The sequence below is a fragment of the Mesocricetus auratus genome, unplaced genomic scaffold, assembly GCF_017639785.1.
Source record: "Mesocricetus auratus isolate SY011 unplaced genomic scaffold, BCM_Maur_2.0 Super-Scaffold_100038, whole genome shotgun sequence".
NCBI classification, from domain to species: Eukaryota; Metazoa; Chordata; class Mammalia; order Rodentia; family Cricetidae; genus Mesocricetus; species Mesocricetus auratus.
In genome coordinates, this window is record NW_024429216.1 from 7,181,821 (window position 1) to 7,208,911 (window position 27,091).

At 53.6% G+C, this 27,091-nt stretch overlaps 2 protein-coding genes across 3 annotated transcripts; both read left to right on the top strand.

Annotated features, from left to right (window-relative positions):
* The first annotated feature begins 2,479 nt into the window (after positions 1 to 2,479).
* Timm50 (translocase of inner mitochondrial membrane 50) lies at positions 2,480 to 10,345 on the top strand. Of its 2 annotated transcripts, none has more exons than XM_005086223.4 (11): positions 2,480 to 2,627; positions 3,419 to 3,569; positions 4,124 to 4,155; positions 4,333 to 4,354; positions 7,055 to 7,113; positions 7,202 to 7,321; positions 7,614 to 7,718; positions 7,796 to 7,894; positions 8,496 to 8,652; positions 8,956 to 9,062; positions 9,847 to 10,345. In XM_005086223.4, the coding sequence occupies exons 1-11, from the start codon at positions 2,520 to 2,522 to the stop codon at positions 9,946 to 9,948; spliced, it is 1,062 nt and encodes a 353-aa protein (XP_005086280.1). In that variant the 5' UTR covers positions 2,480 to 2,519; the 3' UTR covers positions 9,949 to 10,345. The 2 variants fall into 2 exon arrangements, with proteins under 2 accessions (XP_005086280.1, XP_040590547.1); XM_040734613.1 differs by lacking the exon at positions 2,480 to 2,627 and adding an exon at positions 2,847 to 2,867.
* Positions 10,346 to 15,949: 5,604 nt separating this feature from the next.
* Positions 15,950 to 23,994, top strand: Dll3 (delta like canonical Notch ligand 3). Its single transcript, XM_021223148.2, has 9 exons — positions 15,950 to 16,051; positions 16,168 to 16,449; positions 17,508 to 17,565; positions 18,865 to 19,107; positions 19,280 to 19,497; positions 21,447 to 21,669; positions 22,811 to 23,390; positions 23,603 to 23,684; positions 23,794 to 23,994. Exons 1-9 carry the CDS (start codon positions 15,989 to 15,991, stop codon positions 23,797 to 23,799), a joined length of 1,755 nt encoding a protein of 584 aa, XP_021078807.2. The 5' UTR covers positions 15,950 to 15,988; the 3' UTR covers positions 23,800 to 23,994.
* Positions 23,995 to 27,091: the final 3,097 nt, after the last annotated feature.

Genomic DNA, 27,091 nt, shown 5'->3' on the forward strand with positions numbered 1-27,091 from the left:
CTGGGAGAGGAGGGTCAACGGCATAGCCTGTGCAGGCAGGACAGCAGGTCCCCTTAGTGTAGCTGTTCTCAACCTGTGGTCCTGACCCTTTGGGGACCACAGGGGCCACATATCAGACATCCTGCATAGTGGATATTTATATTATGATTCATAACAAAATTACAATTATGAAGTATCAATGAAGATAATTTTATGGTTGGGGTCACGAGAACATGTGTTAAGGGTCACAGCATTGGGAAGGTGGAGTACCACTGCCTTAGTGGCTAGTGAACATCTTTGATCCCAGCACTCAGGAGGCAGATCTCTGACTTCGAGGCCATTCTGGTCTACGTAGTTCCAGGACAGCCAGAGCTACATAGTGAGACCCTGGGGTGGGGGTGAAGAACTTGGGACTTAGAGGTAATTCAGCTGGGACACAGTGTGTAAAAACTAACCTAATTAAGATTGAGTTTGAGGCTAACCTGGTCTACAGAGCGAGTTCCAGGACAGACTCCAAAGCCACAGAGAAACACTGGAAAAACAAAAACAAGAAAAAAAGTTTGGACTGCTCAGAAGTTACGACGCATGGTGCAGCCCTGGGAAACGTGAGGGAGAGAGTCAAGATGTGGAGAGAGTCTGGCTGCGGAGCCTGTGGTGGCTGAGCTCTCTGGTGATGGGCTGCCTCATGCTAACTGCTCTCCACCATGCATGGTGGGTGGCCTGAGTTCACACCATGAAAGGACAGAACTGACCGCAGGGTGCCCTCTGACCTCCACGTGCACGCAGGGTTCTCTCCTAGGTAAATAAACCTTAGGTAGGACACCTGGTCAGGACACAGGGCCTGCCAGGCCCGCATGGCATCCCCAGGAAGTACCTCAGTCAAACTGGGTGGAGTCCAGAGGGAATTTACTCAATGGACAGCCCCCGAGTACCAGAAGCAATCGAAGGACAGCCAGAAGATGAAGAGCTGAAACAATTAACTTATACTGGATATGTAATTTAAACTTTCTAGAGTTTTATGATTTCCTGAAGACAGCGGCCATATGAGCCATACATTACATCTTGGGGCCGAGTGAAGATCAACTCAGTGTTCCCCGGGGCTTGTCATTTCTCCTGTGCTGTGGTCATGTTCCCAGCCTCCTCAGGGGATTCCAAGTCACCACTGAACTGTCTCCAGCCCTACAGCCTTACCTCAAATGCGGGGAGCAGTGAACCCGGGATTGCTTCAGGACTCGGGAAGGAATGAGCGTCCTAACAGCATTAGGCTTTGTACCTTGCTCTTTTCCATATTTGATAGGCCCAAGTCTTCACAAATGGAAGCATATTATAAAATATTTCCGGCATTAAAGACATGCTACTGGTCAGGGTATATGGTAAGCATATGCCTCTGAACTGTAGCACTTGGGAGGAGAGGGCAGGAGGATCAGTTCAAGGTCTTCCTCAGCTGTATAGGTCAGCCTGTCTCAAAAAACAACAGCTGGTGAGATTGGTCTGCGGGTGAAGGCACTTCCTATAATGGAAGGAGAAACTCCTGCCCCCACTAGCCAGGTGGTGCACACCTTTAATCCCAGCACTCGGGGCGTTAGAGGCCGGTGGATCTCAGAGTTCTAGCCAGCCTGCTCTACATAGACCCTGTTTCAAAATAAAACTAACTTTAAAAATTCAGATATATCATGAAGACCTATGTCCCCTCCACCCAGTTACAGTATGTAAAGCCAACAAGAGCTCACCATGTCAAGGCAGTGTCCTAACCACTGGCTTAGGGAGACGTTTCCTCCAAGTCACCCATAAGGGAGACAGCTTTGGTTCAGATGAGCCCCATAGTGGAAGGAGAGAGCCGATTCGTGAAAGCGTCTTACGTCAATCTCTACACCCCGTGCACAGTCAAACACGTGTAATTTAACAGAACCCCAATCCATTCCCACCCCAGAAATAGCCGTTTCTCTGAATTCCTTTACCCGACTTTGTATTTTTACTTTGTATTTTTTTAAGTTCAAATGTAAAAATCTGGCTTTTCCCCATTAAAAACTACTTGGGGAACATTCATGGTGTCTTCCTGTACCTCAAATTCACTGATTCCTTACTCTCAGTCAGCACGCACTGTTCCTTTGGGTGAGCGAAGCCAAGTGAGTGGTAGGAGCTCCAGTCCTTTCTAGAAACACATGGTAGAAGGGGTAAGAGGTGATCTGAAGACGCGAGAGAAGACCGGTTCAGTCTCCTGATGCACGTGGAGAAAAAGTGAGGGCTGCCGGTTCAGCTCGCTCTTTGAGCCTCTGTCCGCCTCTGACGATAAAGAATGCCTATGTCCGAGCGACAGGATGGCGGAGGTCTTTAGGGCACCAGGGGGCGTGGTGCCAGGTGACTGGATTCCAATTTCAGTGTGCCTGGGGGCCAGCCTCCCAGGGGCTCCGCCCACACCTTTTTGTCCCTCTCGCCTTGCCGTCCACCCGCCGTAGCTCAGCGGATCCCATTGGTCGCAGTCCCCGCGCGGGGCGGGAGAGAGCGAGCTAGTGGGCGGGGCCGCGCGGCGTCAGCGCAAGATGGCGGCCTCGGCGGCGCTGTTCTCGCGCTTGCGGAGCGGGCTCCGGGTCGGCGCGCGGGGACTGTGCACGCGGCTGGCGCCGCCGCCTCCCCGCGCCCCGGAACAGGTGAGCCGCCCCGGGACCGGCGCCCCGCTTCGGGGCTCCCGCCCAAGTCCTGGGCGTGTGGTGGCCGCCCGGCGAACCTGGAGCCCCGCGTTTTGGGGATGCTCCGGGGCCGCCTGTGCGGACCACGGTTGCTCCCCGGGGCTGGAGCGCGCTGGTCCCGGGTGCATCCTCCGGAGCCCGCGTCTCAGCCGCGCGGGTGCCGCGAGGGGTCACCTGGTCGTGGTGTCCGTGAGCACTCAGGTGACCCTCGGCGGGGAGGGGCCCCAGGGACGCCGGGGTCCCAGGAAGGCTGCAGGGAGCCAGCGCCTTCCGTTGCGACCCAGCCGTTCTGACCCCCGGGTCCACGCTTTCCGTTCCCTAAGTCCCAGACGAGACATCGCCTCGCCCCTGATTCCTCTATTTCATACTCCTCCGTTTGGGGCCCTGGGTGTCCGGATGTCTAACTTCTTCTCCTGTCCCTTGTGTGCCCTCCGTCTCCTTAGTTTGCTCTCCCTGCCATCCCTGCCCTACTCTTCCTGGCTCCAGACCTGCAGTCCTGTTGCCTCCAGGTCTTGGGCAATCCGGCCTGTCAGCCCTCGAACCCCTGCGATCCTCTGGACACTTTAGTTTTGACCCTCTGAGGGGGACCAACCTTTTAACCTAATCCCTCCAGGGACACAATCTTCTGGGGCTCTGTGTGTGTCCACTTCCTGGCCCTTGATCTTGAGTTCTGCTTGGACCAAACTAGAGGTCAGAGAGAGTCTCCTGCTGTTTTTCTCTTAGCTGACCTGGCCTCCCTCCCCTCCCCTCAGGTTGCTGAGATCGCCAGCCGTGGAGGCTCCAAGGCCCAGGGGCCACAGCATCAGCCAGGCTCGGAAGGTCCCAGCTATGCCAAAAAAGTTGCACTCTGGCTTGCTGGTTTGCTTGGGGCCGGTGGGACTGTCAGCATCGTCTATGTCTTTGGTGAGACACATAACCCTGGCTTGTTGGCCCCCAGAACTGTCCTCCCTCAATAGGGCCTTCAACAAGGACACTCTCCTTGGCACTCAAGTCCCCTTCCACCACCTGTACTTAAAGTTCTGCCCTCTAGTTGGTCCCTGTACCTGAATTCAGGAACTAAGGGGACAGTGGGAAGAAAAGGGCTGGCCCAGTGTCTGAAGCTATGTCTCATGTCTCCCTTCATCGGCAAAAGTCTAACCGAGACAGGATTTCTCTGTGTAACAGCCCTGGCTGTCCTGGGAACTCAGTTTGTAGACCAGGCCACAGAGGTCTACCTGCTCTGCCCCCTGAGTGCTAGGACTAAAGGCATTCATAGCCATGCCTGGCTAGCCCACCTGCTCTTAAATATATTGGAATCCCGCCCCTCTCCCCCATTCTCTCTTCCTCCCCTAACCCAGGAGCTGTGCCTCTAGCCAGGTCCCCTCTGATGGGGGAGTCCCAACCCCTCATTTCCTAGCCCTCCCAGACCCAGCAGACTAGACTCCAGTTTCTCTCATCCATCTCTGTCTCCCTTGCAGGAAACAACTCTGTGGATGAAAATGGTACCAAGGTGAGGGCGTTAGACCCAGGGGAGCTAGGGCGCGTTGCTTTGGTTGGTTCAGGCCCCTTTCTAGTCTGAAGTGAGCCTCTCCCTCCCCCCTGGGACCTTTGCCTCCCGAGCTGCGGCTCCTTGGGTGGATGAACTGGGGTCCCTCTGCCAATCCAAACCTTTCCTTTTCTCTCTCAGATCCCTGATGAATTCGACAATGGTGAGTGATTACACAGATTTGGGGTTCCCTGGTGTCCCCGTCTCTGCCACTTCGTTTTGTTTGTTTAGAGTGCTGTTCCTCTATCCTGTTCCCCGACCCCTCCTCCTTTCACGGAGGTGCTACGATTCGATGGCTGGGTGAGGGACATAACAAAAGCCCCTCAGCCCTGGAGCAGATGGTCAGGGACAGATGGGGGCAGGGAGCCCCAGCAGCCCCTCCCAGATACAAGGCTTCCTGGGCCTTAGATCTGGGCATCTGCAGCCCCTGAGCGTTTATGACAGCCTCTTTTTTGTTGGTTTAAAAGTCCTTAAGTCCCTACCGCGCCCCATGCCTCATTTCTATAACAATGTCTCTCAGTGTCTGTACCCCACCCCTTCTCCAAACACACCCCAGGTTCACCAGAGTTTGGTGAGGAGCTTCTGAGGAGCTAGATGGTAGAGTGGCTGGGAATTTTAGCTGGCCCTTCCTAAGAGAAAGTTGGTGGGTCCAGAAAGCGCCCTGTGTGTGTGGTAGGTGTGCAAACAGCGAGTACAAGCATTTACTGTTGCACTGGTTTACCCCAGGCAGGTAAGGGAGTCTGCTTAACTGGACAAATTGCAAATACCGGGTTTGTTTGTTTGTTTGGTTGGTTTTTCTTGTTTATTTTTATTTATTTTTTTGTTTTCTTACTTGTTTTTGAGACAGGGTTTCTCTATATATTCCTGGCTGTCCTGGAACTCACTGTGTAGGCCAGGTTAGCCTCAAACTCACAGAGATCCACTTGTCTCTGGCTCCCAAGTGCTGGGATTAAAGGTGTGCACCACTATCGCCTGCTTCTCACTGGTTTAAGCAAATTACTTAAATTGGGCAGGTAGACCCGGGAGGTCAAAGTGTGTTTACTGGGTTAAAGTGGCTTCAACACTGAGGGAGCCCGATAGATAGATAGATAGATAGATAGATAGATAGATAGATAGATAGATAGAGCTAGATTAGAAATGTCACATTAAGGCATTCCCATTGAAGTCATATGTTCCTTTAGCCAAGAGTGTTCGCTCTGGCCTCTTTTGATGATGATGGTTTTTATTAGGGTGCTGGGGTTGGAGGATTGGTGCTAAAAAGGGTTCTCCCACTCAGCATCCCCAGCCTGGCTTTATTTATTTATTTATTTATTTGTTTGTTTAGGCTTTTTAAGACAGGGTTTCTCTGTAACATCCCTAGCTGTCCTGAGACTAGTTCTGTAGACCAGGCTGGTCTTGAACTCACAGAGACCTGCCTGCCTCTGACTCCCAAGTGCTGGAATTAAAGGAGTGCACTAACACCCCGGCCTAGTTTTGTTTTCAAATTATGTGTATGCATGTATGTAGGAGGGGTGTGCACATGAATGGAGGTGTCCTCAAAGACTAAATAAGAGCCTTAAAATTTTTTTCTTTTTTTAAATTTTAGGACAGAGTCTTACTTCCTATTCTGATTTCAAGTTTGCCATGTAGTCCTGGCTGCCCCTGAACTTGTAAATTCTCCTGCCTTAACCTTCTGAGTAGCTGGGATGGCAGGCCTGTGTGCTGCAACCCAGCCCTGTCCCCACTTCCAACCGGGAGTTCTTGGTTGTCTGGTGTGTTGTGGGTTGCTTTAACAGTGTTCTGAGCATCTGCTCTAAGGTGCTAGATTATGATCATTCAGAATATCTCATGGCTGGGCATGGTGGCGCACGCCTTTAACTCCAGCACTCCGGTGGCAGAGGCAGGTGGATCTCTGTGAGTTCCAGGCCAGGCTGGACTGACAGTCTCCAAAACAATACAGAGAAACCCTGTCTCGAAAAACCAAAAAAAAAAAAAAAAAAAGTTGAGTTCCAAGACAGCCTGGGTTACAAAGAGAACCCTGTCTCAAAAAACAAAAAACCAAAAATCTCCACGAAGCTAGGCACACCTTTAATCCTAGCACTTGGGAGACAGAAACAGAAGGATCTCTTTAAGTTCAGGGCTACATGTTGAGACCATGTGCACACACAAATAAATGTTAAAAAATTTTTCAACATCCTTCAAAACAAGAGCAACAAAAATGTCTGGGGGTGGGGCTTTGTCAAAGGTTTTTTTTTTTTTTTTTTTTTTTTTTTTGGTTTTTCGAAACAGGGTTTCTCTGTATTGTTTTGGAGCCTGTCCTGGAACTCACTCTGTAGACCAGGCTGGCCTCAAACTCACAGAGATCCGCCTGCCTCTTTGTCAAAGGCTTTTAAGCGGACTGAGGTATAGACATTCTGTTTTATACCTGTTGTGGTATGGAGGTATAAGTAATCACAGTCATTGAGTCGAAGGTGATACAAGTATTGCAGGACAATACGTGTCTTTATCTCACCTGGTGGTGTCTGCTGTCTTCTCCATTAGACACACTAGGGTGTGTGCAGACTCGTTTGGGTCTAGTTAGACTGTAAGTCTGGGCTTAAAGCTGGGCTTGCTAGTGCATGCCAGTAATTCAGTACTGGGGAAGTAAAGGCAGTGGGATCAGGGATTCAAGACAAGCCTCAGCCACATGAAGGCTTATCTAAAACAAACAAACAAAAAACAGTAAAACAGGTATTCTTCCCTTAGCCTTCCCACTCTTGGGAGTTTTCTACTCTTCCTTAAGAAACCTATGTTTGTCCTGCAAGTAAAGAAATAAAATAAACTGATCTGTCTGGGAGGTGGAGTAGTGGCTTACTTTGGAATCCCTTTGTGCCTGGTGTTCTAGATCCAATTTTGGTTCAGCAGTTGCGCCGGACATACAAATATTTCAAAGATTACAGACAGGTGAGTGGCAGGGAGGGGGCTGGGCTCAGCCCGCATCCCCTGTGCCCAGCTCTGTTTCTGAGTGTGAGTGGCCCGCCCTGTCCTGCAGATGATCATCGAGCCCACCAGCCCCTGCCTTCTCCCAGACCCTCTGCGGGAGCCCTACTACCAGCCACCCTATACATTGGTCCTGGAGCTCACCGGGGTCCTCCTGCATCCGGAGTGGTCGGTGTGTCCTGCGGAAGGCAGTGGGTTGAGGTCCACTTGGGAGGCTGGGTGGGGGTGGGGGCCGGCCTCCCTCTGCTGTGTCCTCCCCTGCTGCCTTTGTGTCCTTTGATACCTACTTTAGCTTGTCAAGCACAAGTGTCTTGGCTTGGAGTAGATATGCCCCATGAGAGGCCCAGCCACATGCTCCCTACCCCCCAGGAGCAAGCAGAAGCCTGCTCGGGGACCCTCGGGCTAGGTCCTGACCCTTTGGACTGTCTGGTCTCAACACTCCCCTGTCCTCACTGGCTCTGCAGCTGGCCACTGGCTGGAGGTTTAAGAAGCGTCCAGGCATCGAGACGTTGTTCCAACAGCTGGCCCCTCTGTATGAAATCGTCATCTTCACATCAGAGACTGGCATGGTGAGCCCTGAGCCAGCAGTGACAGGTGGGTGAGCCGTGGCGCGGGGACCCAGCCTCACCGGCCTCTGTCCTTGCAGACTGCATTTCCACTCATCGACAGTGTGGACCCCCATGGCTTCATCTCCTACCGTCTGTTCCGGGACGCCACCAGATACATGGAAGGCCACCATGTGAAGGTGCCACGTGGGGGTCACAGTGCGCCTCTGGGATAGAGCTGGGGGTGTTCATACTGCCGGAAGGAAGGGGGCCCTGATTCTGATGTCGGGGTTTGCCTCCAGCGTGGGCGAGGGGTAGGGGCACAGGCTTTGTTTCTGGAGCTGTAAGTGGCGGCTCAGGACTGTCATAGAAACTGTTCCTAGACATCTAGGATGTTGTCCAGCCATGCATCTGGACATGTTGTCCAGGCCCCGCTAACTGTGTGTTGTTAGGTTCTCCTGTGTCTTGGTGACTCAAGGTTATGGCATTGCACAGTAGAACTCGGGCTTTGACAGGCGCCTTGTAATTCTTGGGTGGTGGTTGCCTTAGTTGTAGCCTGTCATGAACTTGGGGTAGGCATTGAACCCACCAGAGCCCATGTTCTCTCCAGAGACCCCTGGCTTAGGTGTCCATGTGACCACCTCCCGTTTCCTAGAAGCCTGAGGTCACCCTCCATAACCTGTATTCGGGAGACTCTGCAAGCCACGGCAGCCCCAAGAGTATGGTGCTGTGTCTGTCTGTGCCCTCTGTGATCAGCAGGAGGGGCACTGATGATTCCTGCTCCGTAACACCCACTTCCAGGACATCTCGTGTCTGAATCGGGACCCAGCCCGAGTAGTGGTCGTGGACTGCAAGAAGGAAGCTTTTCGGCTCCAGCCTTACAACGGTGTCGCCCTTCGGCCCTGGGACGGAAACTCCGATGACCGGGTCTTGCTGGACCTGTCTGCCTTCCTCAAGAGTGAGACTGACCCCTAGTGCCTGATGCAGAACCCTTGACCCTGAAGTCAGTGGCAGACGCCTGATTCTGACTTGTCATTGGTGTCTAACTGAACACGCAGGGTGGAGGAGACCTATGGGTATTGTGGAGTCTTCTGGGCCTTTCCGGAATGCCCAGGCATTCTGCTTAAGGGCCGTTTGGGCATGTTAGGAGCAGCCGCATCAGAGCATGGGACAGCATTGACAGTGTCCCAGGGCATGCTGACCTTGCCCCTGGGTGGCGCCAGGGCCTGATTAATAGCACCCTTCCCCATTGTGCCCGCAGCCATCGCACTGAACCAAGTGGAGGACGTCCGGACGGTTCTGGAGCACTACGCCCTGGAGGACGACCCACTGGAGGCTTTCAAACAGCGGCAGAGCCGGCTTGAGCAGGTCAGGCTCCACTCCCACAGTCACTTTGAAGGCTCCCGAAGAAGCGGGCGCTCTGCCGCTGGCGCTGTGTCTGCTGGTGTCTGTGACGGAGCACTGTCTCCGTCGCCAGTGGCTTCTAACGGGGGCTCTCACACAGCCTGCCTGGTGGCGGTGTTCTAAGGGTCTTACAGCCTGTGCTAAGCGGGAGACGGGACACAGTCAGCATGTGAGATACGTCCTTCATGGCCGAGGGTGGCTCCGGGTCTTTTGTGGTAGACTGGGTTGAGAGCTTGTCTCTAGTGATGCGTGCACACTTGGCGCCAGAGTCTGGGAAAGAGTCTTACTGGTGTTGCTGTGAGACAACCTCACATAGAGTTCAGGCTCTCCGTCCTTCTGCCTTGGTCTTCTGAATGCTGGGTTTGCAGGTCTTGCTTGACCACACCTGACGATACTGGCTGGTCACATTTGACTTTTTTTTTTTTAAAGATTTATTTATTTATTACATATACACCAGATTGAATTGTAGGTGGTTGTGAGCCACCATGTGGTTGCTGGGAATTGAACTCAAGACCTCTGGAAGAGCAGCCAGTGCTCTTAACCTCTGAGCCATCTCTCCAGCCCGCATTTGACTTTTTAAATCCTTCTTTCACTGGGCTGGGGTAGAGTAGTGCGTCTTGTGTGCTGGTCAAGCTCCCCTGGGTCTGAATCCTCCGTGTGGACTAGTGTCTATACTGGGCTGAGTCTAAAGGAAGGCAGGCTTTCATGTTGATGCTGACTCTCGTCTTTTTCTGTCCCTCAATCCCAGGAGGAGCAGCAGCGCCTGGCCGAGCTCTCCAAGTCCAACAAGCAGAGCCTCTTCTTCGGCTCACTCACCAGCCGCCTGTGGCCTCGCTCCAAGCAGCCCTGACTGCTAGGCTTCCTCAGACGTGGTGTCTGGGCCCTAGGCCCCAGTCCTCAGAGAGCAAGGCTTGGACGGCCACGTGTCCAATAAAGCGCATCCCAGATGCCACAATGCCTGTGTCCAGAGAGTCCAGATGGGGCGTTGGGGTGAGGCCGGGACTCAGGTCGTCATCCACAGGGACTGACCACCACCACCAGGCACAGAGAGTGCCTTGTTGGATCGGGGCTCTTGGCAGCCTGAGGAGCTGAGAGTCTGGGTTTCTGCTGGGCCATGTCTTCCCACTCTGTATAAGCTGCAAAGAAAAGCCTGTCTCTGGCTCTGGATTCCTTGTGTGCTATGGAAATAAAGAGAAGTGTGGCCTCTGGAGAGCCAGAAACGGCCCCATCTCAAGGGCTTAACTGCTGTGTGTGGCTCCTTGGGAAGGTACTCCGGGAGCTGTTCATACAACTCAGAAGGCGGGATTCCTTTTCTTTCTTTTTCTTTTTTTGGAGATACGGTCAGGTCTTTGTGTAGACCTAGCTGGTGTTGATGTCAGATCTGCCTGCTTCCAAGTGCTGGGATTAACGGGGTGCATAACTATGCTCCCCTGTTTTTTCTTCTTTTGAAAACTGGTTCTTATTACACCGCTCAGGCTAGCCTGGAATTCCTGAGTAGCTGGGACTGGAGGTGTGTACCACTGTGCCCTGCTAGAAATCAGGATTTCAATAGAACAAAACCCATTGGATAGATTTCTTTAGTTTCATTTCTTTATTATCTCAGTGGTCATATAACCAATCGTGCGTGTGTGCGTGCGTGCGTGCGTGCGTGCGTGTGTGTGCTATACGGGTCTTGGAGATGAACCTCCAGTCATTACTAAGTGGCAAGTTCTTTTCCCCTGCTGAGCCATTGTTCTGGGTTTTTTGTTGTTGTTTTCTTTTGTGGGATTTTGGTTTGTTGGTTTGAGACCGATCATACGTAGTTTTGGAGTGACTCTGTGGTAAAGGATGACCTTGAACTTCTGATCTCCCCTCTACCTCCTGAGTGCCAAGATTACAGATGTGCACCACCATTCCTAGTTGGTGTGGTCCTGGGGACCAGTCCACTCCATGCTAAGCAAGCATTCTACCCGCTGAGCCACCCCAGCCTCTTCGTTTAACAGCTGTGTGTGTCCACTAGCTTCTGCTTTGAACAGCACAGCTGTCCGGTGTTTAAGCATGTGAGTTCCAGTTCTGGGTTCAAATCCAAGGTCTTTGATTCCTTGGCTGGCTGTGGTTCTAGACAAGTTATTAGCCTCTCTAGAGATCAGTTTCTGCATCTCTAAACTAATAGTTCTTTTTAAGATTTATTTTTGTGGGGCTAGAGAGATGGCTCAGTGGTTAAGAGCACTGACTTTTCTTCCAGAGGTCCTGAGTTCAATTCCCAGCAACCACATGGTGGCTCACAACCACCTTGAATAAGATCTAGTGCTCTCTTCTGGCATGCAGACAGAAGACTGCATATACAACAAATAAATAAAATATTTTTTTAAAAAAGGATTTATATTTGAGGGCTGAAGAAATGGCTCAGCAGTTAAGAGCTCTGGCTGCTCTTCCAGAGGTCCTGAGTTCAATTCCCAGCACCCATATGGTGGCTCACAACCATCTATAATGGATCTGGTGCCCTCTTCTGGCATGCAGGTGTACACACAGGCAGAGCATTCAGACCAAAAAAAATTTACTTTTGATCTGAACCATGGTGGCACACACCTTTAATTCCAGCTCTTGGGAGGCAGAGGCAGGTGGATCTCTTGAGTTTGAGCACCACCTGGCCTTCAAAGTGAATTCCAGGACAGCCAGAGCTACAAGGGAAACCCTGTCTCGGGAAAGGAAGATTTGTTTTTTATTGTGTTTGTGTGTGAGCGCACACATGAGCATAGGTGGAGACCAGAAGTGTTCATCCAGTCCCGTGGAGCTGGGGTCCACTGTGAGCCGTCCAGCATGGTGCTGGAGCTGAATTTGGGTCATCTGGAAGAACAGACTGTGGATTGATCTGTTTGACCCCAACGATGGTTATTTTTTTTATATTCTGTATACAGATGGGTACTTAGTCAATGCACCATGTACTTACAGCCCTCATAGAGGCCGGAAAGGGCACTGGATCTCCTGAGGCTGTGAGCTGCCTTGTGAGTGCTGGTCATCTGGTGAGGCAGCAGTGTTTTTTTTTTTCCCCCGGGTTTTTTCGAGACAGGGTTTCTCTGTATTGTTTTGGAGGCTGTCCTGGAACTCGATCTGGAGACCAGGCTGGCCTCGAACTCACAGAGATCTGCCTGCCTCTCGAATGCTGGGATTAAAGGCGTGCGCAGCCAGTGTTCTTAACTGCAAAGCCATCTCCCCGGCCCCCAATAATAGTTCTTAGCAAATCCATAGGCTCTGGTGCAGGTGCCACAACCTTAGGCAAGGTTTCTTCCTGTCTAAAGTGTGCATTTTGTCTCTTCCCCAAGCTCTGCTCCAGCCAGCATCTAGTGTTGGCCCAGGTTAAACTATAGTGGTATTTTTATGAATTTGAAGTCGTGGACCAGCTTAGCCTCTGCACTCTAGACTGTTTAAATTTCCCTGGTGGTAGCATCGAGGGAAGGGTAGTTTCCATAGGGCTGTAATTTCAGCACTTCAGATAGACGTGGGAGAACAGATGAGTCTGAAGCGAGACAGAGCCTGTAGCAAGATTCAAAGAGAATTATAAGTAACGCCAGAATTCCCAGCCTGGGGAACTAGGCAGTACAGAGGAGTGCCCCACCTTGTCCTGAAGACTTCCTCCCTTTAATTTTCCTAAGACGGGGTTTCACCGGGCTGGAGAGATGACTCAGCCGTTACAAGGCTAGACTCACAAGCAAAAACATAAGACAGTTTCGCTGTGTGACTTGCTGGCCTGGAACTTGTTATGTAAACCAAGCTGGATAGCACCTCACAGGGAACAGCCTGCCTCTGCTTCAGTGCTGTGATTAAAGTTGGGCACCACATCTGGCTAAGATTCCTGGTTTTAAGGAATGCTTGCTTTTGCCCCTGGCGACCCCGGGTTGGAGGCTCTGTCTAAAGGAGCGGTGAGAGAGGAAGCTTGGTCCTGGGTGGAGTGGGTTATGGATGGAGGGGACTCGCCCAGGGGGCTTACCTGCTGGAGTACAGGGACACTGTTCCACGGAGCCCTCTGGGGAGGCCATTGTGTGTGTTTGAGGCAGTCTTGCTATGCAGCTCAAACGGTTTGACCTTGAGTGATCTTCCTGCCTCAGCCCGAGCACTGGGTTACAGCCATGTGTCACACACCCTTTTAGAATGGATTTGCAATGTGCCTTGAGTCTGTTTCCTGCAGCGTAAGGAAGACTTGTGTTTCCTCCATTGCCTGGAGATCAGGGCTCTGGTGCTCTGGGTACTGCCTGCTTCAGCATCCAGTGGGCCCATCGGGTCTCTCCCTTCACCATGGTGATAGCTGGACCCTGTGTCCTGTCCTCTCACACTGGTGGAGAGAATTGGGCATAGGAGCAGAAGTCCTCAGACAAAGCTCATAATGATGGGGCCTGGGAATTTAACCCCAAGTGCCCTGAGCTCAAGGACTACTTTGTTGTGGGGGCCATTTGTGTATAAACAGGCCCCTTCCCCACCCCCTGCCATGGGATCTGAAGTCCCCCTTGGGCAGGGGCTGAGCATCTTTCTCCTGGGAAGTCAGTTCCGGTTTCATGGCGCCTGTTGGCTTCAGTACTTGCTGGCACCAGCTGGTGATACACCGAATAAGGATGATGGCAGGCAATTCTCAGGGGCCTAAAGATAAAGATGAAAAGGAGTGCTAGGTGTAGGGACTGGGGATGGCTCAGAGGTTAAGAGCCCTGGCTGCTCTTCCAGAGGACCTGAGTTCAATTCCCAGCAACCACATGGTGGCTCACAAAACCATCTACAAGGGGGGAGCAGGGTAAACACACAAGCCTGTAATTCTAGCTACTCAGGAAACTAAGGCAGGAGGATGGGATGTTTTAAGCCAGCCTAGGTAACTTAGTGAGACCGTGTCTCAAAATATGGAAGAGCTGGGAGTATACCTCATGCCTTACGGGCATGAGGAATGGTCAATCTTTAGCACAGAAGGAAAGTGTGAAAGAGAGGAAACCAGTGAGAAGCAGTGGTTTGGGGCTTGGGGATGCTTTTTATGTATTTTACATTTTTATCTGCATGGGGGTAAGGTAGGTATGCACACTCCACGCCACCTGTGTGGTCAGAGGACAGCATTTGGGGTCAGTTCTTCCATCATGTAGGTCAGAGGGAGAAAACACAAGTCACTGCTCGGAGCACCTTGGCTAAGCCGCCAAACCAACCAGAAGATGTTGTTCTACATTAGATGGAATAACCTGGAAGGCCTCTTGGGGAAGTATGTGAGAGCACAGCCTGGAATGAGACAGAGGAAGCTACAGGGATGGCGGAGTGTGTGGGCACGGTCACCCCAGGGCCTTTTTTTTTTTTAAAGATTTATTTATTTATTACATATACACCTGATTGAATTGTAGATGGTTGTCAGCCACCATGTGGTTGCTGGGAATTGAACTCAAGACCTCTGGAAGAGCAGTCAGTGCTCTTAACCTCTGAGCCATCTCTCCAGCCCCCACCCCAGGGCCTTTGTCCTGCTGCACACTGTGTGTCCTTCCCGGGGTCCTCCCCGTGCTTCAGACCGTAGCGCAGCGTCACCTCAGCACTGCGTCCGTTTCAGAAGTCCCCTAACGTCTGCTGCTTGCATGGAAACACTGTCTTGCCTTGTGATCGTGTTTTCGGTGTTGGGGACTGGCTGAGCAAAGCCTGGTGTGGTGGGTCTTTGTGGTATGTGTTTATTGTCCAGGCTGGTCTCTTTCTCCTGATCGTCCTGCCGCTCCTCAGTGTTGGGATATAGAGGCCTGCCCCACCTGTCCACCCAGGGCTCTTTCTACTGAGTAATTCCTGAGCACGACTACAGTTGCCTCCCCTCCACAACACAAGCCTGGTTATCGGCGCAACCTGGGTCTTCCCTGCGATTATTAGCCCTGAGTATTCACTTACTGTTTACTGTGTGTTTTATGATGGATTTCCTCCATTTAAGCAACTTTGCTACCACCAAAACGCTATGACCAAAGACTGAGCATTTACACCCAAGTGGCTTTATTTGCCTGGATCCAGGAACTCTAAGGAGCTCCTGCCTCTCCCCGCACCCCCCCGGGGGGCTACATTCATCGGGGGTGGAGAGGGGGGCCCCTGGTGCCTGAAGACTCATTTCCTGCCCGTTTGCCCCTCACACCTTCCTGAGCCCAAACGGGAGGCCCAGCTGCGGCCCGCGGGGGAAGGGCGCGGCCGCCCGGCAGATGGCGACATTTACATACAGCTGGGAGGCCCCTCGGAGGCCAGGCTCCTGGCCTGGCGTCTGGTGAGTCTGGTGACGCTGGATTTGGGGAAGAGGGGCTTTGTTTTGAGGAGGGGACTCTCGCATGCATGCACACATGGGGCGTCCCACAAAGAACCCAGGATCTCCATCGTATTTTGTGGGCCTCCCAGACACAGCTTACAACCGCACACACGGACAGCTGGGGCCACAGACAGCACTCACAAGTCCACAGGGTCCTCCACGGGGGGACGGGACCTCGCGTAACCACGTTCACGACAGAGAGGAACGCACACAGCCACATAGTGAAGTCGCCTGTACTCCCGTTCTCCCACTCGGGAACACACGGAATCCTAGAATTCCCTGCAACCTCGCATCCCTGCTAACTGTCCACACCCGTTTGAGGCACACATCACCCCCCAACACACACAAGCCGGCTCGTGTTCCAGCAGACCTTCCCTGCCACACAGGACACGCAGAGGTTCGACTCCTGTCACTTTCAGGCTCACGCCCGCGACCCCGCTCAGGATGAACCCCCTCAAACCGCCCACACGGAGTTCCCGTGTCCCTTCCCCTGCGACCCTCTCCCCCTCTGTCCCCAGGAGCCAGGAGGCTGGCTGAGGGGGCGGGGCGTCCCCTTGGATATAAGGCTGTGAGATCCGGCAGCTGCCACTGGAGGCTGACCCCCACTCTGTCCCCAAAAGCGATGGTCTCCCTGCAGGTGACTCTGCTTTCCCAGGCGCTGATCCTGACTCTTCTCCTTCCCCAGGTCAGACTCAGCGGGGTACAGAAAAGCAGGGACAGACCTGGGATCCTAGGGAGGTTTCGTGGGGCAGATGTCTGGGTCCCCGAGGTCCCCTAACCCTGTGGCGCTCTTCGTCCCAGGCACTACCGGCCGGCGTCTTCGAGCTGCAAATTCTCTCTTTCGGGCCAGGCCCAGGCCCCGGGGCCCCACGGTCCCCCTGCAACGCCAGAGGCCCTTGCCGCCTCTTCTTCAGGGTCTGCCTGAAGCCGGGAGTCTCCCAGGAGACCGCCGAGTCCCTGTGCGCCCTGGGTGCAGCGCTGAGCACGCATGGCCCGGTCTACACAGAGCAGCCCGGAGCGCCTGCTGCTGCCCTGCCGCTGCCCGACGGCCTCGTCCGAGTGCCCTTCCGCGATGCCTGGCCGGTGAGCTCAACCGTGACACCCAGCTCGCCCCCTCCTTCAGTCCGCCAGCTCACACACAGCCTTAACTAGCCCTGGAAGCCACTTTCCCTGGTCTCTCAGCACCCCTCCTTGTGGCTGTCCAAAGCCTGGGATTCTCATCTCTCTGTGGTTCTGTTTGGTTGGTTATATGTGTTTGTATTTAGTTGGGGGAGAGGGGACACACATGTGCCACGGTGACATGTAGATGTAAGGGGACAATTCGTGGGAGTCACATCAGGTTCTGTGGGACCCGGGAATTGAACTCAGGCTTTCAGGCTTTCTGGTGTTGTCTGGGATTATCTCCCCATCCTGAGTTTTGGTTTTAGAGATGGACCTGGCCGTCTTTGAGCTCACTATGTTCCTGAGTCTGGTCTTGAACTTCTGATCCTCTCACCGCACCTCGAACCTCCTAAATTCTGGATTGATAGGCATGCAGTCAGCAAGCTGGGTTTGGGAGGTCTTTGTCTTTCATCTAGATCTCCTTGCAAACGGGGATCCCCCAAGTGCTTTCTTGGGGTCCCCTAATTGCTCCTTCTATTTTCAACTTCAGTCCTTCTAGTTGGGACCTACCTCATCAGGTCACCCTCAGAATCCGTGTCTATCCCTGCAGAGCTCAGAAAGGAGCAGGCCCGTATTTGGAATTTAGACAAGTCTGGGGACTTAACCTTTTCCATACTTAATTTCCTCACCTGTGAGGTGGGAACATTCTGGTACTTGCCTTTTTTTGGTCAAGGTCTTGCAAGGCACCCCAGCCTGACCTCAAATTTAAAACCCTCCTGCCTCAGCCTCCTGGGTGCTGGGAACACAGACAGGCTCGTGCAAACACACCTCACACAACGATGTCTTTTGAGGGTCGCAATAGGTATCTCGAACGAGGCCAAAATGTGACTGGCTCCCGGGCCGCTCCTTCCGGGAATGTTCCCTTGCTCAGCCCCAGAACTGGCTTCCAGACTCCACCCTGCGTGTCCTGGTCTTCACTGAGAGGCTTCTCTGACTGCTAGTCTCCATTCTTTTCTTCTTTCCCTTACCCATCCAACCAGGGCACCTTCTCGCTCATCATCGAAACTTGGACAGAGCATCCGGGAGAGCCGGCTGGAGGTGAGTGTCTTCAGTCTCGGAACTTTGGTAGGCGGTGTAGGGTTCAGGACAGACAGACACACAGCTGCCTCTGAGAGACTGCTGGGCATATGATGTCACCATCGCTCCTGGGAGGTGGCGCTGGACTCTAAAGCTGTGGGCAGTTTGGGTAGAGAAGGCTCGGAGGGGTGGCTCCATGGCTGGCTTGCTGCCCCTGGGGAGGACTGGTCAGTTCCCTGCACCGTGACTCTAGTTCCGGGAGGCTCTATGCTTTCTTCCGGTGCTTTTCATTTTCACGCCGCCTGCGTGCCTCCAGACAAAACATTCACACGCATTAAATAAAACAGTGTGTTTTAAAAGTCCCAATGGAAGCAGTGGAGGGACCAAGTTCTGTGCAGGTTTAGCATCTCTGATCCAAAAGGGAGACAGCCAAAGTGCTCCAAAACCCATTTATTTTGTTTTTATCTTCTGTAACAGAGCAGAGCTCCTCATATGCTAGGGATAGAGTCTACGGTTGAGCCTTGCTCCCAGCCCTCACTGGTAGAGTCCAGGCACACTATTGCTGAGCAATCTCCTTGGCCCTGATTTCATATTTGAAATGTCTCCTGCAGTCCATTCTGGCCTGGAAATTGCCATAAAACTGAGGTGGTCTTGAATTTCCGACCCTTCCCATCTACCTCCCAAGTACTAGGGCTACCGAGATTGCCCCCTCTATGCTGGGCTTAAAAATTTTAAGTTTTTTTTTTTTTGAAACAGGGTCTGGAATAATGTAGACAGGCCTTGAACTTGGGGTGTAGCCCAGGCTGTCCTGGAATTCACAATCCTCCTGCCTCGGCCTCCTGAGTGCCCATGTTATGAACGTGAGCCTCCACTTTGGGCTTGTTCTCAGCCTTTTAGATAAGGTTCCTCTATTGATACCAGGCGTTGGACCATCTGTCTGCCCTACCGTTTGCTCCTTTTGAAGCTTCTGCCGGGATCACAGGCATGAGCAGAGCTGCCACACACAGAAGACCTTGCAGGACGCTATGGCCTCACTACCAGAGACCTAGTCCGTAGATACTGATGTTACAAGATGTTTAAATGTGTCCTGTTTTAATATTCAAGCATTCTGGGGCAAACACGGGCGTAATTTGGTTTCTGAGCAACCTGTTATCGCGGCACTAGATGAAGTGTGGCATGCAGGTCCCCGGGTGTACTGGGGAGGGGACAGGCAGGCTCACGGAGGAGGGCTTCTATCCTCTGGAGGACAAGGAGCTCCCAGGGCTAGGAAAGCAGGGGTGGGGATGCCCTGAGTCCCAGCGACCTCCATTCTCCCCGCAGGGCCCGCCTGGAACCTGCTAGCCCGTGTGGCCGGTCGCAGACGCCTGGCGGCTGGGGGCCCGTGGGCCCGCGACGTACAGCGCGCAGGCGCCTGGGAGCTACACTTCTCCTACCGCGCGCGCTGCGAGCCGCCCGCGGTCGGGGCCGCCTGTGTGCGCCTGTGCCGCCCGCGCAGCGCCCCCTCGCGGTGCAGACCGGGACTGCTCCCCTGCGCGCCGTTCCCAGAAGAGTGTGCAGCCCCGCGTGAGTCCCCTCTGCGTGGTGGCCCGCTTTCCCCTGCCCTGCTTGCTTAAGTGCGGATCCCAGTCCCCTCCCACACCCCGTCGATCGCCTGCAGGGAACTGAGGGCCCTGGATCTCAGCCGGCGCTAGCATTCACATCTTGTTCTCTCTGCCTTTTCCTCTGCCTCCCGCAGCCATGTGTCGAGAGGGCTGCAGCCCTGAGCACGGCTACTGCGAAGAGCCTGATGAATGCCGTTGCCTAGAGGGCTGGACTGGGCCCCTCTGCACTGTCCCTGTCTCCACCAGCGGCTGCCTGAACCCCAGGGTCCCAGGTCCTGCCAGTCCTGGATGCGTTTTACCTGGGCCTGGGCCCTGTGACGGGAACCCATGTGCCAATGGGGGCAGTTGCAGTGTCAGTATCTCTTCCGACCTCTCTTTTTGTTTTGTTTTGTTTGGTTTGGTTTGGTTTTTCGAGACAGGGTTTCTCTGTGGCTTTGGAGGCTGTCCTGGAACTCGCTCGGTAGACCAGGCTGGCCTCGAACTCACAGAGATCCGCCTGCCTCTGCCTCCCGAGTGCTGGGATTAAAGGCGTGCGCCACCACCGCCCGGCTCCCACCTCATCTTGAGTGTGTGTGTGTGTGTGTGTGTGTGGACTGTAGAGCCAGTGTTTCTGCCTCTGCTACTTCTCCGCTCCTGGGATTACAGAAGGGCACCACCAAGCCCGCTTTTCACATGAGTACTAACCTCAGGGCTCATGTTTTCACAGAAATCATTTACCTCCTGAGTCACCTCTCTAGTGCCCCTCTCCCGAGACAGGGTCTCACTGTGTGTCACTGACTGTCCTAGAGCTCACTTTGTAGTCCTGGCTGGTCTTGAACTCACAGAGATCTGTCTAGGCCTCACGAGCCCTGGGATCAAAGGAGTTTGCTACCACCTGGGCAAACCCAGCCCACACCGATTTCTTTGAGGTAGGTTCTAGCTATGTAACGCTGACGAGAACTTTGAATAACTCAGGCCGGCCCAGAACTACTTTTCCTGCCTCAACCACCTTGAGTGCTAGGATTATATGTCGCCATAGAACTTTTTAAAGAGCATCCCCTCTCTGGGCTCTGTAACATTGCAGCCCCAGCCTGGTAGCAGCCCGGAACCCTTCCTGGAGGTGTCCTGGCTGCATCTCAGACCTTAAAGTAGGGTTAGGATATCGGCGTTGGAGGCGCACTCCTTTAATCCCAGCTCTCGGGAGGCTGAGGCAGGTGGATCTCCGTGAGTTCGAGGCCAGACTGGTCTCCACAGTGAGCTCCGGGACACTGTGAGTTGAAGGCTTGGGATCAGGGCGCCATCGGAGGGTGGAGGCATCGGACAAGGCTTCCTGAGGACTGGTCCAAGGCTGGGCCACCAGGAGCCAACTGGAGAAGGCAGGCTTGGAGAGAGGCATGGAGCGGGGCAAGGGAACAGAGCTGGGAAGGGAAGGGAGATGCTGGGAGAGTGGAATCCAGGGAGAGAGAGACAGAGAGACACAGAGACACAGAGAGACACAGAGAGACAGAGTCAGAGAGAGAGAGACACAGAGAGAGAGAGTCAGAGAGAGACAGAGACAGAGAGAGAGAGACAGAGAGAGACAGAATCAGAGAGAGAGACACAGAGACAGAGAGAGAGAGAGAGAGAGAGAGAGAGAGACAGACAGACAGAGAGAGAGAGAGAGAGAGAGAGAGAGAGAGAGAGAGAGAGAGAGAGAGAGCCTTCATCGCTGGGATACCATCGCTGAGTGGTAAGAGCCCCTGCCTAGAATCCTCCAATAAGGAGCTGGGGGCGTGGCTCAGAGGCCGCTCTTGGCCCCCAGTCTGCCAGTGATGGTTTGGGGTCTTGGCTCAGGAGTCAAGCCCTTTCTTAGCACTGACACACAAAGGAGTTCGGGGGGAGTTAGGGCTGTAACTCGGTGGTCGATCGCTTGCCTTGCACGCGGTGCCGAGTTTGGTCCTCAAGGAAAGAAGCCTTCCTGGGGGTAGTGAGGCTCACCCTTGCAATCCCAGCACTCGGAACACTGAGGATCCTGAGTTCCAGGCTATCCTGAGCTCCCAGGGCACAGCCTGTCTTTGAAAACTGTCTTCATGAGGGAGGTGGGCATAGGGTTGATGTGTGTGGGGATGGGTGGGCAGGACAGGTGGGTGCCATGTAGGCGGGCGTGGTGGGAACGGCTTTCTGAGCTTCCAGTCTGGGCGTCCAGAAACAACGGTGTGGAGCAGATTGAAGGGTGTGTGGACCGCACTCCTGGGGAAGCCGGGTACCCTGGTCAAAGAAAAGGAAGGGGATTTGGCTCCAAGGAGCCCCCCCGCCCAAAGCCAGCTTTGCCTCTCTGTTCAGGAAATCTCTGGTTCCTTTGAGTGTACCTGTCCGCGCGGGTTCTATGGACTTCGATGTGAGGTGAGCGGGGTGACATGCGCAGATGGACCCTGCTTCAATGGCGGCTTGTGTGTCGGTGGCGAAGAACCTGACTCTGCCTATGTCTGTCATTGCCCGCCTGGGTTCCAAGGCTCCAACTGTGAGAAGAGGGTGGACCGGTGTAGCCTGCAGCCGTGTCAGAATGGTGAGGTGGGGAAGCCGGGGCGGCCAGGGGCGGGGGAGGGGCGGGCGTGGTGGGGGGAGGTGGCCCTGGGTGGGAATCCTGCCTCTGTGTCCTGTGTGGCCACGTGCTGCGGACGTGACCCTCCTCCCTAGTCCATCTGTGAAACAGGTGACTAGCCATCCCGTAGGTGTTTGTCGAGAACTGTCTGCCTGTCAGGCCTTGATTTAGGCACTGAGGGTGTAGCAAAGAGGGAACCCCAAATCCCTGCCGATTGTGGATCATGAGGGAGGCCAGTGTGGTCAGAGCAGACGGGGGGAGTGGAGGGAGATGAGGTCAGGCATGTGACGCGGCAGACACTGGGGACTTGCTGGGAAGGTACTCTTGCTTTTTCCCAGAGACGGAGCCACAGGGAGATTCTAAGAAGGGGGAACCCTGATTTGACACATTATTAAATGATCAGGTGGGGCCACGCTGGGCATAGAGGCTCATGCCTATAAATCCAGCACTCTAGAAGGCAGAGGCAGGAGGTTCAGGGGTTCAAGGTCTTTATGGGCTATATAATGAGTTTCAGGCCAACCTGGGCTGCATGGCCATCTCAGAAACCCTCAGACTGAACAAAGGGTTAAATGAGACCATGGATGTAAAGAGTCTGGTAGATACTTGGTTTGTAGTTGAGCATGGATGGCTGCATAGTTAATTCTAGCACTCCAGAGGCTGAGACCAGGGGATCGATCACAAGTTCGAAACTAGTCCGAGCTCATACTGAGCTCCCGTTTCAAACATGAAACAAACAAAACCATTGTTTCCTGGAATGGGTGACCGGAGGGACAGTCCTAGACTCTGCAAGTTCCAGTCTTCTCCCAGGGACTCCTCTCTGGCTCACTCAGAACTCAGAGGCATCGGGGCTGTGATGAGGGACAGAGGCTCTGGGCTGGAAACAGGAAAAGTGAGAGCACTTCCCGGAGAAAAGGGCGTTTGGACAGAGAGAGAGACCTGGAGGGGAGGAAAGGGAGGAGGAAGAGAGGCCCAGGTAGACGTCGCCTCGGGCATCCTCGCTTGCAGCCCCAGATTCGGGAGGAGAGTGCAGGCGAGGAAGGCGGAGGAGCCGCAGGCGGGAGGCGGGGTGCAGCGGGCGCTGACACCGCTCCCCCCGCCCCCGCAGGCGGCCTCTGCCTGGACCTGGGTCACGCCCTGCGCTGCCGCTGTCGCGCGGGCTTCGCGGGGCCGCGCTGCGAGCGCCACCTGGACGACTGCGCCGGCCGCGCCTGCGCCAACGGCGGCACGTGCGTGGAGGGCGGCGGCGCGCGGCGCTGCTCGTGCGCGCTGGGCTTCGGCGGGCGCGACTGTCGGGAGCGCGCCGACCCCTGCGCCTCTCGCCCCTGCGCGCACGGAGGCCGTTGCTACGCCCACTTCTCCGGCCTCGTCTGCGCCTGCGCGCCCGGCTACATGGGCGTGCGATGCGAGTTCGCCGTGCGCCCCGACGGCGCGGACGCGGCGCCCGCGGCCCCCCGGGGCCCGAGGCGGGAGGACCCACAGCGCTTCCTTCTGCCTCCCGCTTTGGGGCTGCTGGTGGCCGCGGGCTTGGCCGGCGCCGCACTCTTGCTCGTCCACGTGCGCCGCCGAGGTTTGGCCCGGGATGCGGGCACTCGCCTGCTGTCTGGAGCCCGGGAGCCGTCGGTCCACACGCTCCCGGATGCACTCAACAACCTGAAGATACAAGACGGTGCCGGGGATGGCCCCAGGTGAGGGCGGCGCACCTTGTCACTCTGGCCGATTGATTGGCCTAACTCCTTGATGCGTCTTACTTGATTGGACCCTCTTAGCCCGGCGTCCCAGCGGGCTTCTGATGGGGTGTCATCGCAGGGTTCCCCTCTTTGATGGGTGCGGAAAAACAAACCAAACAAACGGAGAATTCATGGGGTCTGAATCGTCCCTGCTCTCTCTCCTCCCACAGCTCGGCTGACTGGAATCACCCCGAAGACGGAGACTCTCGATCCATTTATGTCATACCGGCCCCTTCCAATTATGCTCGAGAGGTAATGGAGTCCCAGGTTCTCTTGCTCTGGGCCTAGGGCACCCGGCTCGGAGGCAGCCCCCTGCCTCATGCCTCCTCTAATGCTTCTTTCTCTCTTCGTTTTTTTTCAGGCATAACCCTGCCCCCTTCTCTGTGAGGGCTTGGGGATGGAGCCCAAATGTTTTCGTTTGCTTTGTGGTACCCGGTCTCTGCAACCCACACTGACTGGAGGCTGGGGAGTGTGCTGTTGGAAGTTGTACATAATGTTTATTTATAACCTAACTTTTCTCATTCTAAGAGACATCTATAAAGGTTCTTATTTTGGTCAATTACTTCGGGCTGAGAACTTTGTTTCTGTTGTTGGAACTAAGGAAAAGAGATACCATCTCATAGGGAGAATAATAGACTGTTTTTGTTGTTTTGTTTCTTGTTTTCGTTTTCTCTAGACAGGGTTTCTCTGTGTAGCCACTGGCTGGCCTGGAACTCACTCTGTAGACCAGGCTGGCCTCGAACTCAAGAGATTCACCTGCCTCTTCCTCCCAAGATATGGGACACCATGCTGGGCATTTTTAAAAAATTGAGACAGGGCCGGGCGTTGGTGGCGCACGCCTTTAACCCCAGCACTCGGGAGGCAGAGCCAGGCGGATCTCTGTGAGTTCGAGGCCAGCCTGCTCTACAGAGTGAGTTCCAGGACAGCCTCCAAAACAATACAGAGAAACCCTGTCTCAAAAAACAAAGAAAAAAAAATTGAGACAGGATGCTATGGCTTGGAACTTACTATGTAAACCAGCTGTTAGCAGCATGTGGGTTCAGACCCTCGTAGGGGTCAAATGACCCTTTGATAGATCACACATCAGATATCCTGCATATCAGATATTTACGTTATGACTCATAACAGCTTCAAAATTACAATTACCAAATAGAAACGAAATAATTTTATGTGTGTGGGGGTCACCACAACATGAGGAACTGTATTAAAGGGTCATAGTATTAGAAGGATTGAGAATCACTAATTGTAAACCAAACTAGCATCAGATTTGCCACAATTTTCTGGCTTCTGCTGTGTCATACTTGGAATTACAGGCACACACTGCCCTCTGGGCCAGGCTCGATCCTTTGGTAGGAAGGTTCGTCAAAAGTTAGGTTATAGTAGCACAGGGGAAAGAGATTAAAATCAACCAAGGAAGTGTGGTGTGGTGTCACCGGCTTTAATTCCAACGCTTGAGTGGCAGAGGCAGGCAGATCTCTGTGTTTTCAAGGGCAGCCTGGCCATAGCAATTTCTAGGCCAGCCAAGGCTGCATAGTGAGACCCAGTTTCCTGTCTCAGGAAAAAGAAGAAGGCAGAGGCAGGAGGATCATAAGTTCAAGGCCAGCCTAGGCTACACAGCAAGGCTATTTCTCAAAGACATCAGAAAGCAAACCAAAACAAAAATAAATTTAAAACTCAGCCAGCTAGAGGAAGGGCACGGGCCAGGGTCCAGCTAAGTTTCTAGCACAAACATCTGGGTGTCGTCACTGGTGGAGGCGCAGACCGCCATGACTTCTCCCAGCACCATGGTGTGACAGTGGAGACAGAATTCGCCATACCAGGAAGCACTCCTGCATCCGGAAGCCCATAGTTTCCACGGGATCTTGGTCAGGCAGGCAGAGTTAATCACCCTTCTAAGACTGAGAGCTATCATCCATAACCCTTCTAAGACTGAGAGCTATCATCCATATTATCACCATGGACCATCTGTTACATGGCCCCCTCACCATCACTCATCAGGAATTATACTTCCTGGTATAGAGATATTGCCCGAAAGCCAAGGGCAGAGACTGACATCTCAGGGAAATCAACAGGGTCGTATGCATCCTGAGTTTTTTATATGTACCTGAGAGTGACCCGGAACTGTCACCAACACCGGGAGGTCACCTTGAACTTTTGATCCACCTGCCTCTGTCTCCTGAGCGCCGGACTGCAGTCCTGTGTCGCCTCCACATGAACTAGGGCTTGACCTCAGAGTGCTGTGCATGGTGCATGTTGTGAAAACTGCCAACCGACCAAACCCCTATTAAATCATCCTGAGTCCCATGGCCTCAGTGAAGTCTGTCTGCCTTCCATGGTCACGGTCCCTGGCTCCAATCCTTGTCACCTCTGGTTTTTGCCTACACGTCAGCTCCCAAACCTGCCCCCTTACTTAGTGCAAGCTGTTTAAGATGTGCTACATTCCTTTATGCTGTGGAACATTTGTTTAATCATGCAAAGATGTGCTGCATTCTTTGTTGTTTTGCTTTGTTTTTTTTCAAGGCAGGGTTTCTCTGTGGCTTTGGAGGCTGTCCTGGAACTCGCTCTGTAGACCAGGCTGGCCTCGAACTCACAGAGATCCGCCTGCCTCTGCCTCCCCAGTGCTGGGATTAAAGGTGTGCTCTACCAATGCCCGGTTGTGCTGCATTCTTTTATGTTGCATTTGTTTAACTCTGTGAAGCTGTGTTACTTTGCTTGCCTAAAACACCTGATTGGTCTAATAAAGAACAGAATGACCAGTAGCTAGGCAGGAGAGAGAGATAGGCGGAGCTGGCAGGCAGAGAAAATAACTAGGAGGAGAAATCTACAGAAGAGGGAGGCAGGAGACAAGAAGAAGGAGGGGAGAACGCCAGGGGCCAGCTAGTCAGCCACACAGACAGCCACGGGTAAGAAAGAAGGAAAGAAAGATATATATAAAAAAGGTAGCCGGGCCGGGCGTTGGTGGCGCACGCCTTTAATCCCAGCACTCGGGAGGCAGGTGGATCTCTGTGAGTTCGAGGCCAGCCTGGTCTACCAGGCAAGTGCCAGGACAGGCTCCAAAAACAATACAGAGAAACCTTTCTTCGAAAAAACAAAACAAAACAAAAGGTAAAAAAAGCCCAAAAGCAAAACAGTTAAAGAGAAACAGGATAATTCATTTGGGAGCTAGGTGGTGGGTCCCCAAGGAGTAGTGTAAAACAAAACCAGCCACAGCAAGATTCCCTTTTCTATCTCACCACCTCAGGTCCCACAAGCATTTATTGATCCAGGTCTTGTTCTAGATACTGGGGCTACAGCATGAAGACAGCTTTCAGGGACCCTTCTCAAAGTGGTGAAACCACGGGCCCCGGGCCCCCACAATCTGGTCTGAATCGTAGCAGCTCCTGGCTGTATGTAAATTGCCTCGTTTGTGTGGGCTATTTTTTCCGGATCTTGTAGCTGTACCCTATTCTCAGAGGTCCCCTCTGAACCTGCAGGCCCTGGGTGCCAATGGGTCCTTGTGTCTTCTCTTCCTGCTCTGAGGGCGGTAGGCTGCTACTCTTTAATACTGGATGTGGCCTCCTACCATTGGCTGGAAGCAGGGCAGGAGGAATCCCGAGCGCAAAGGGCGGTGGGAAGCTCTGGGAAGCGTCTGGAACCCAGTGTGTAACGGTGCCTGCTTG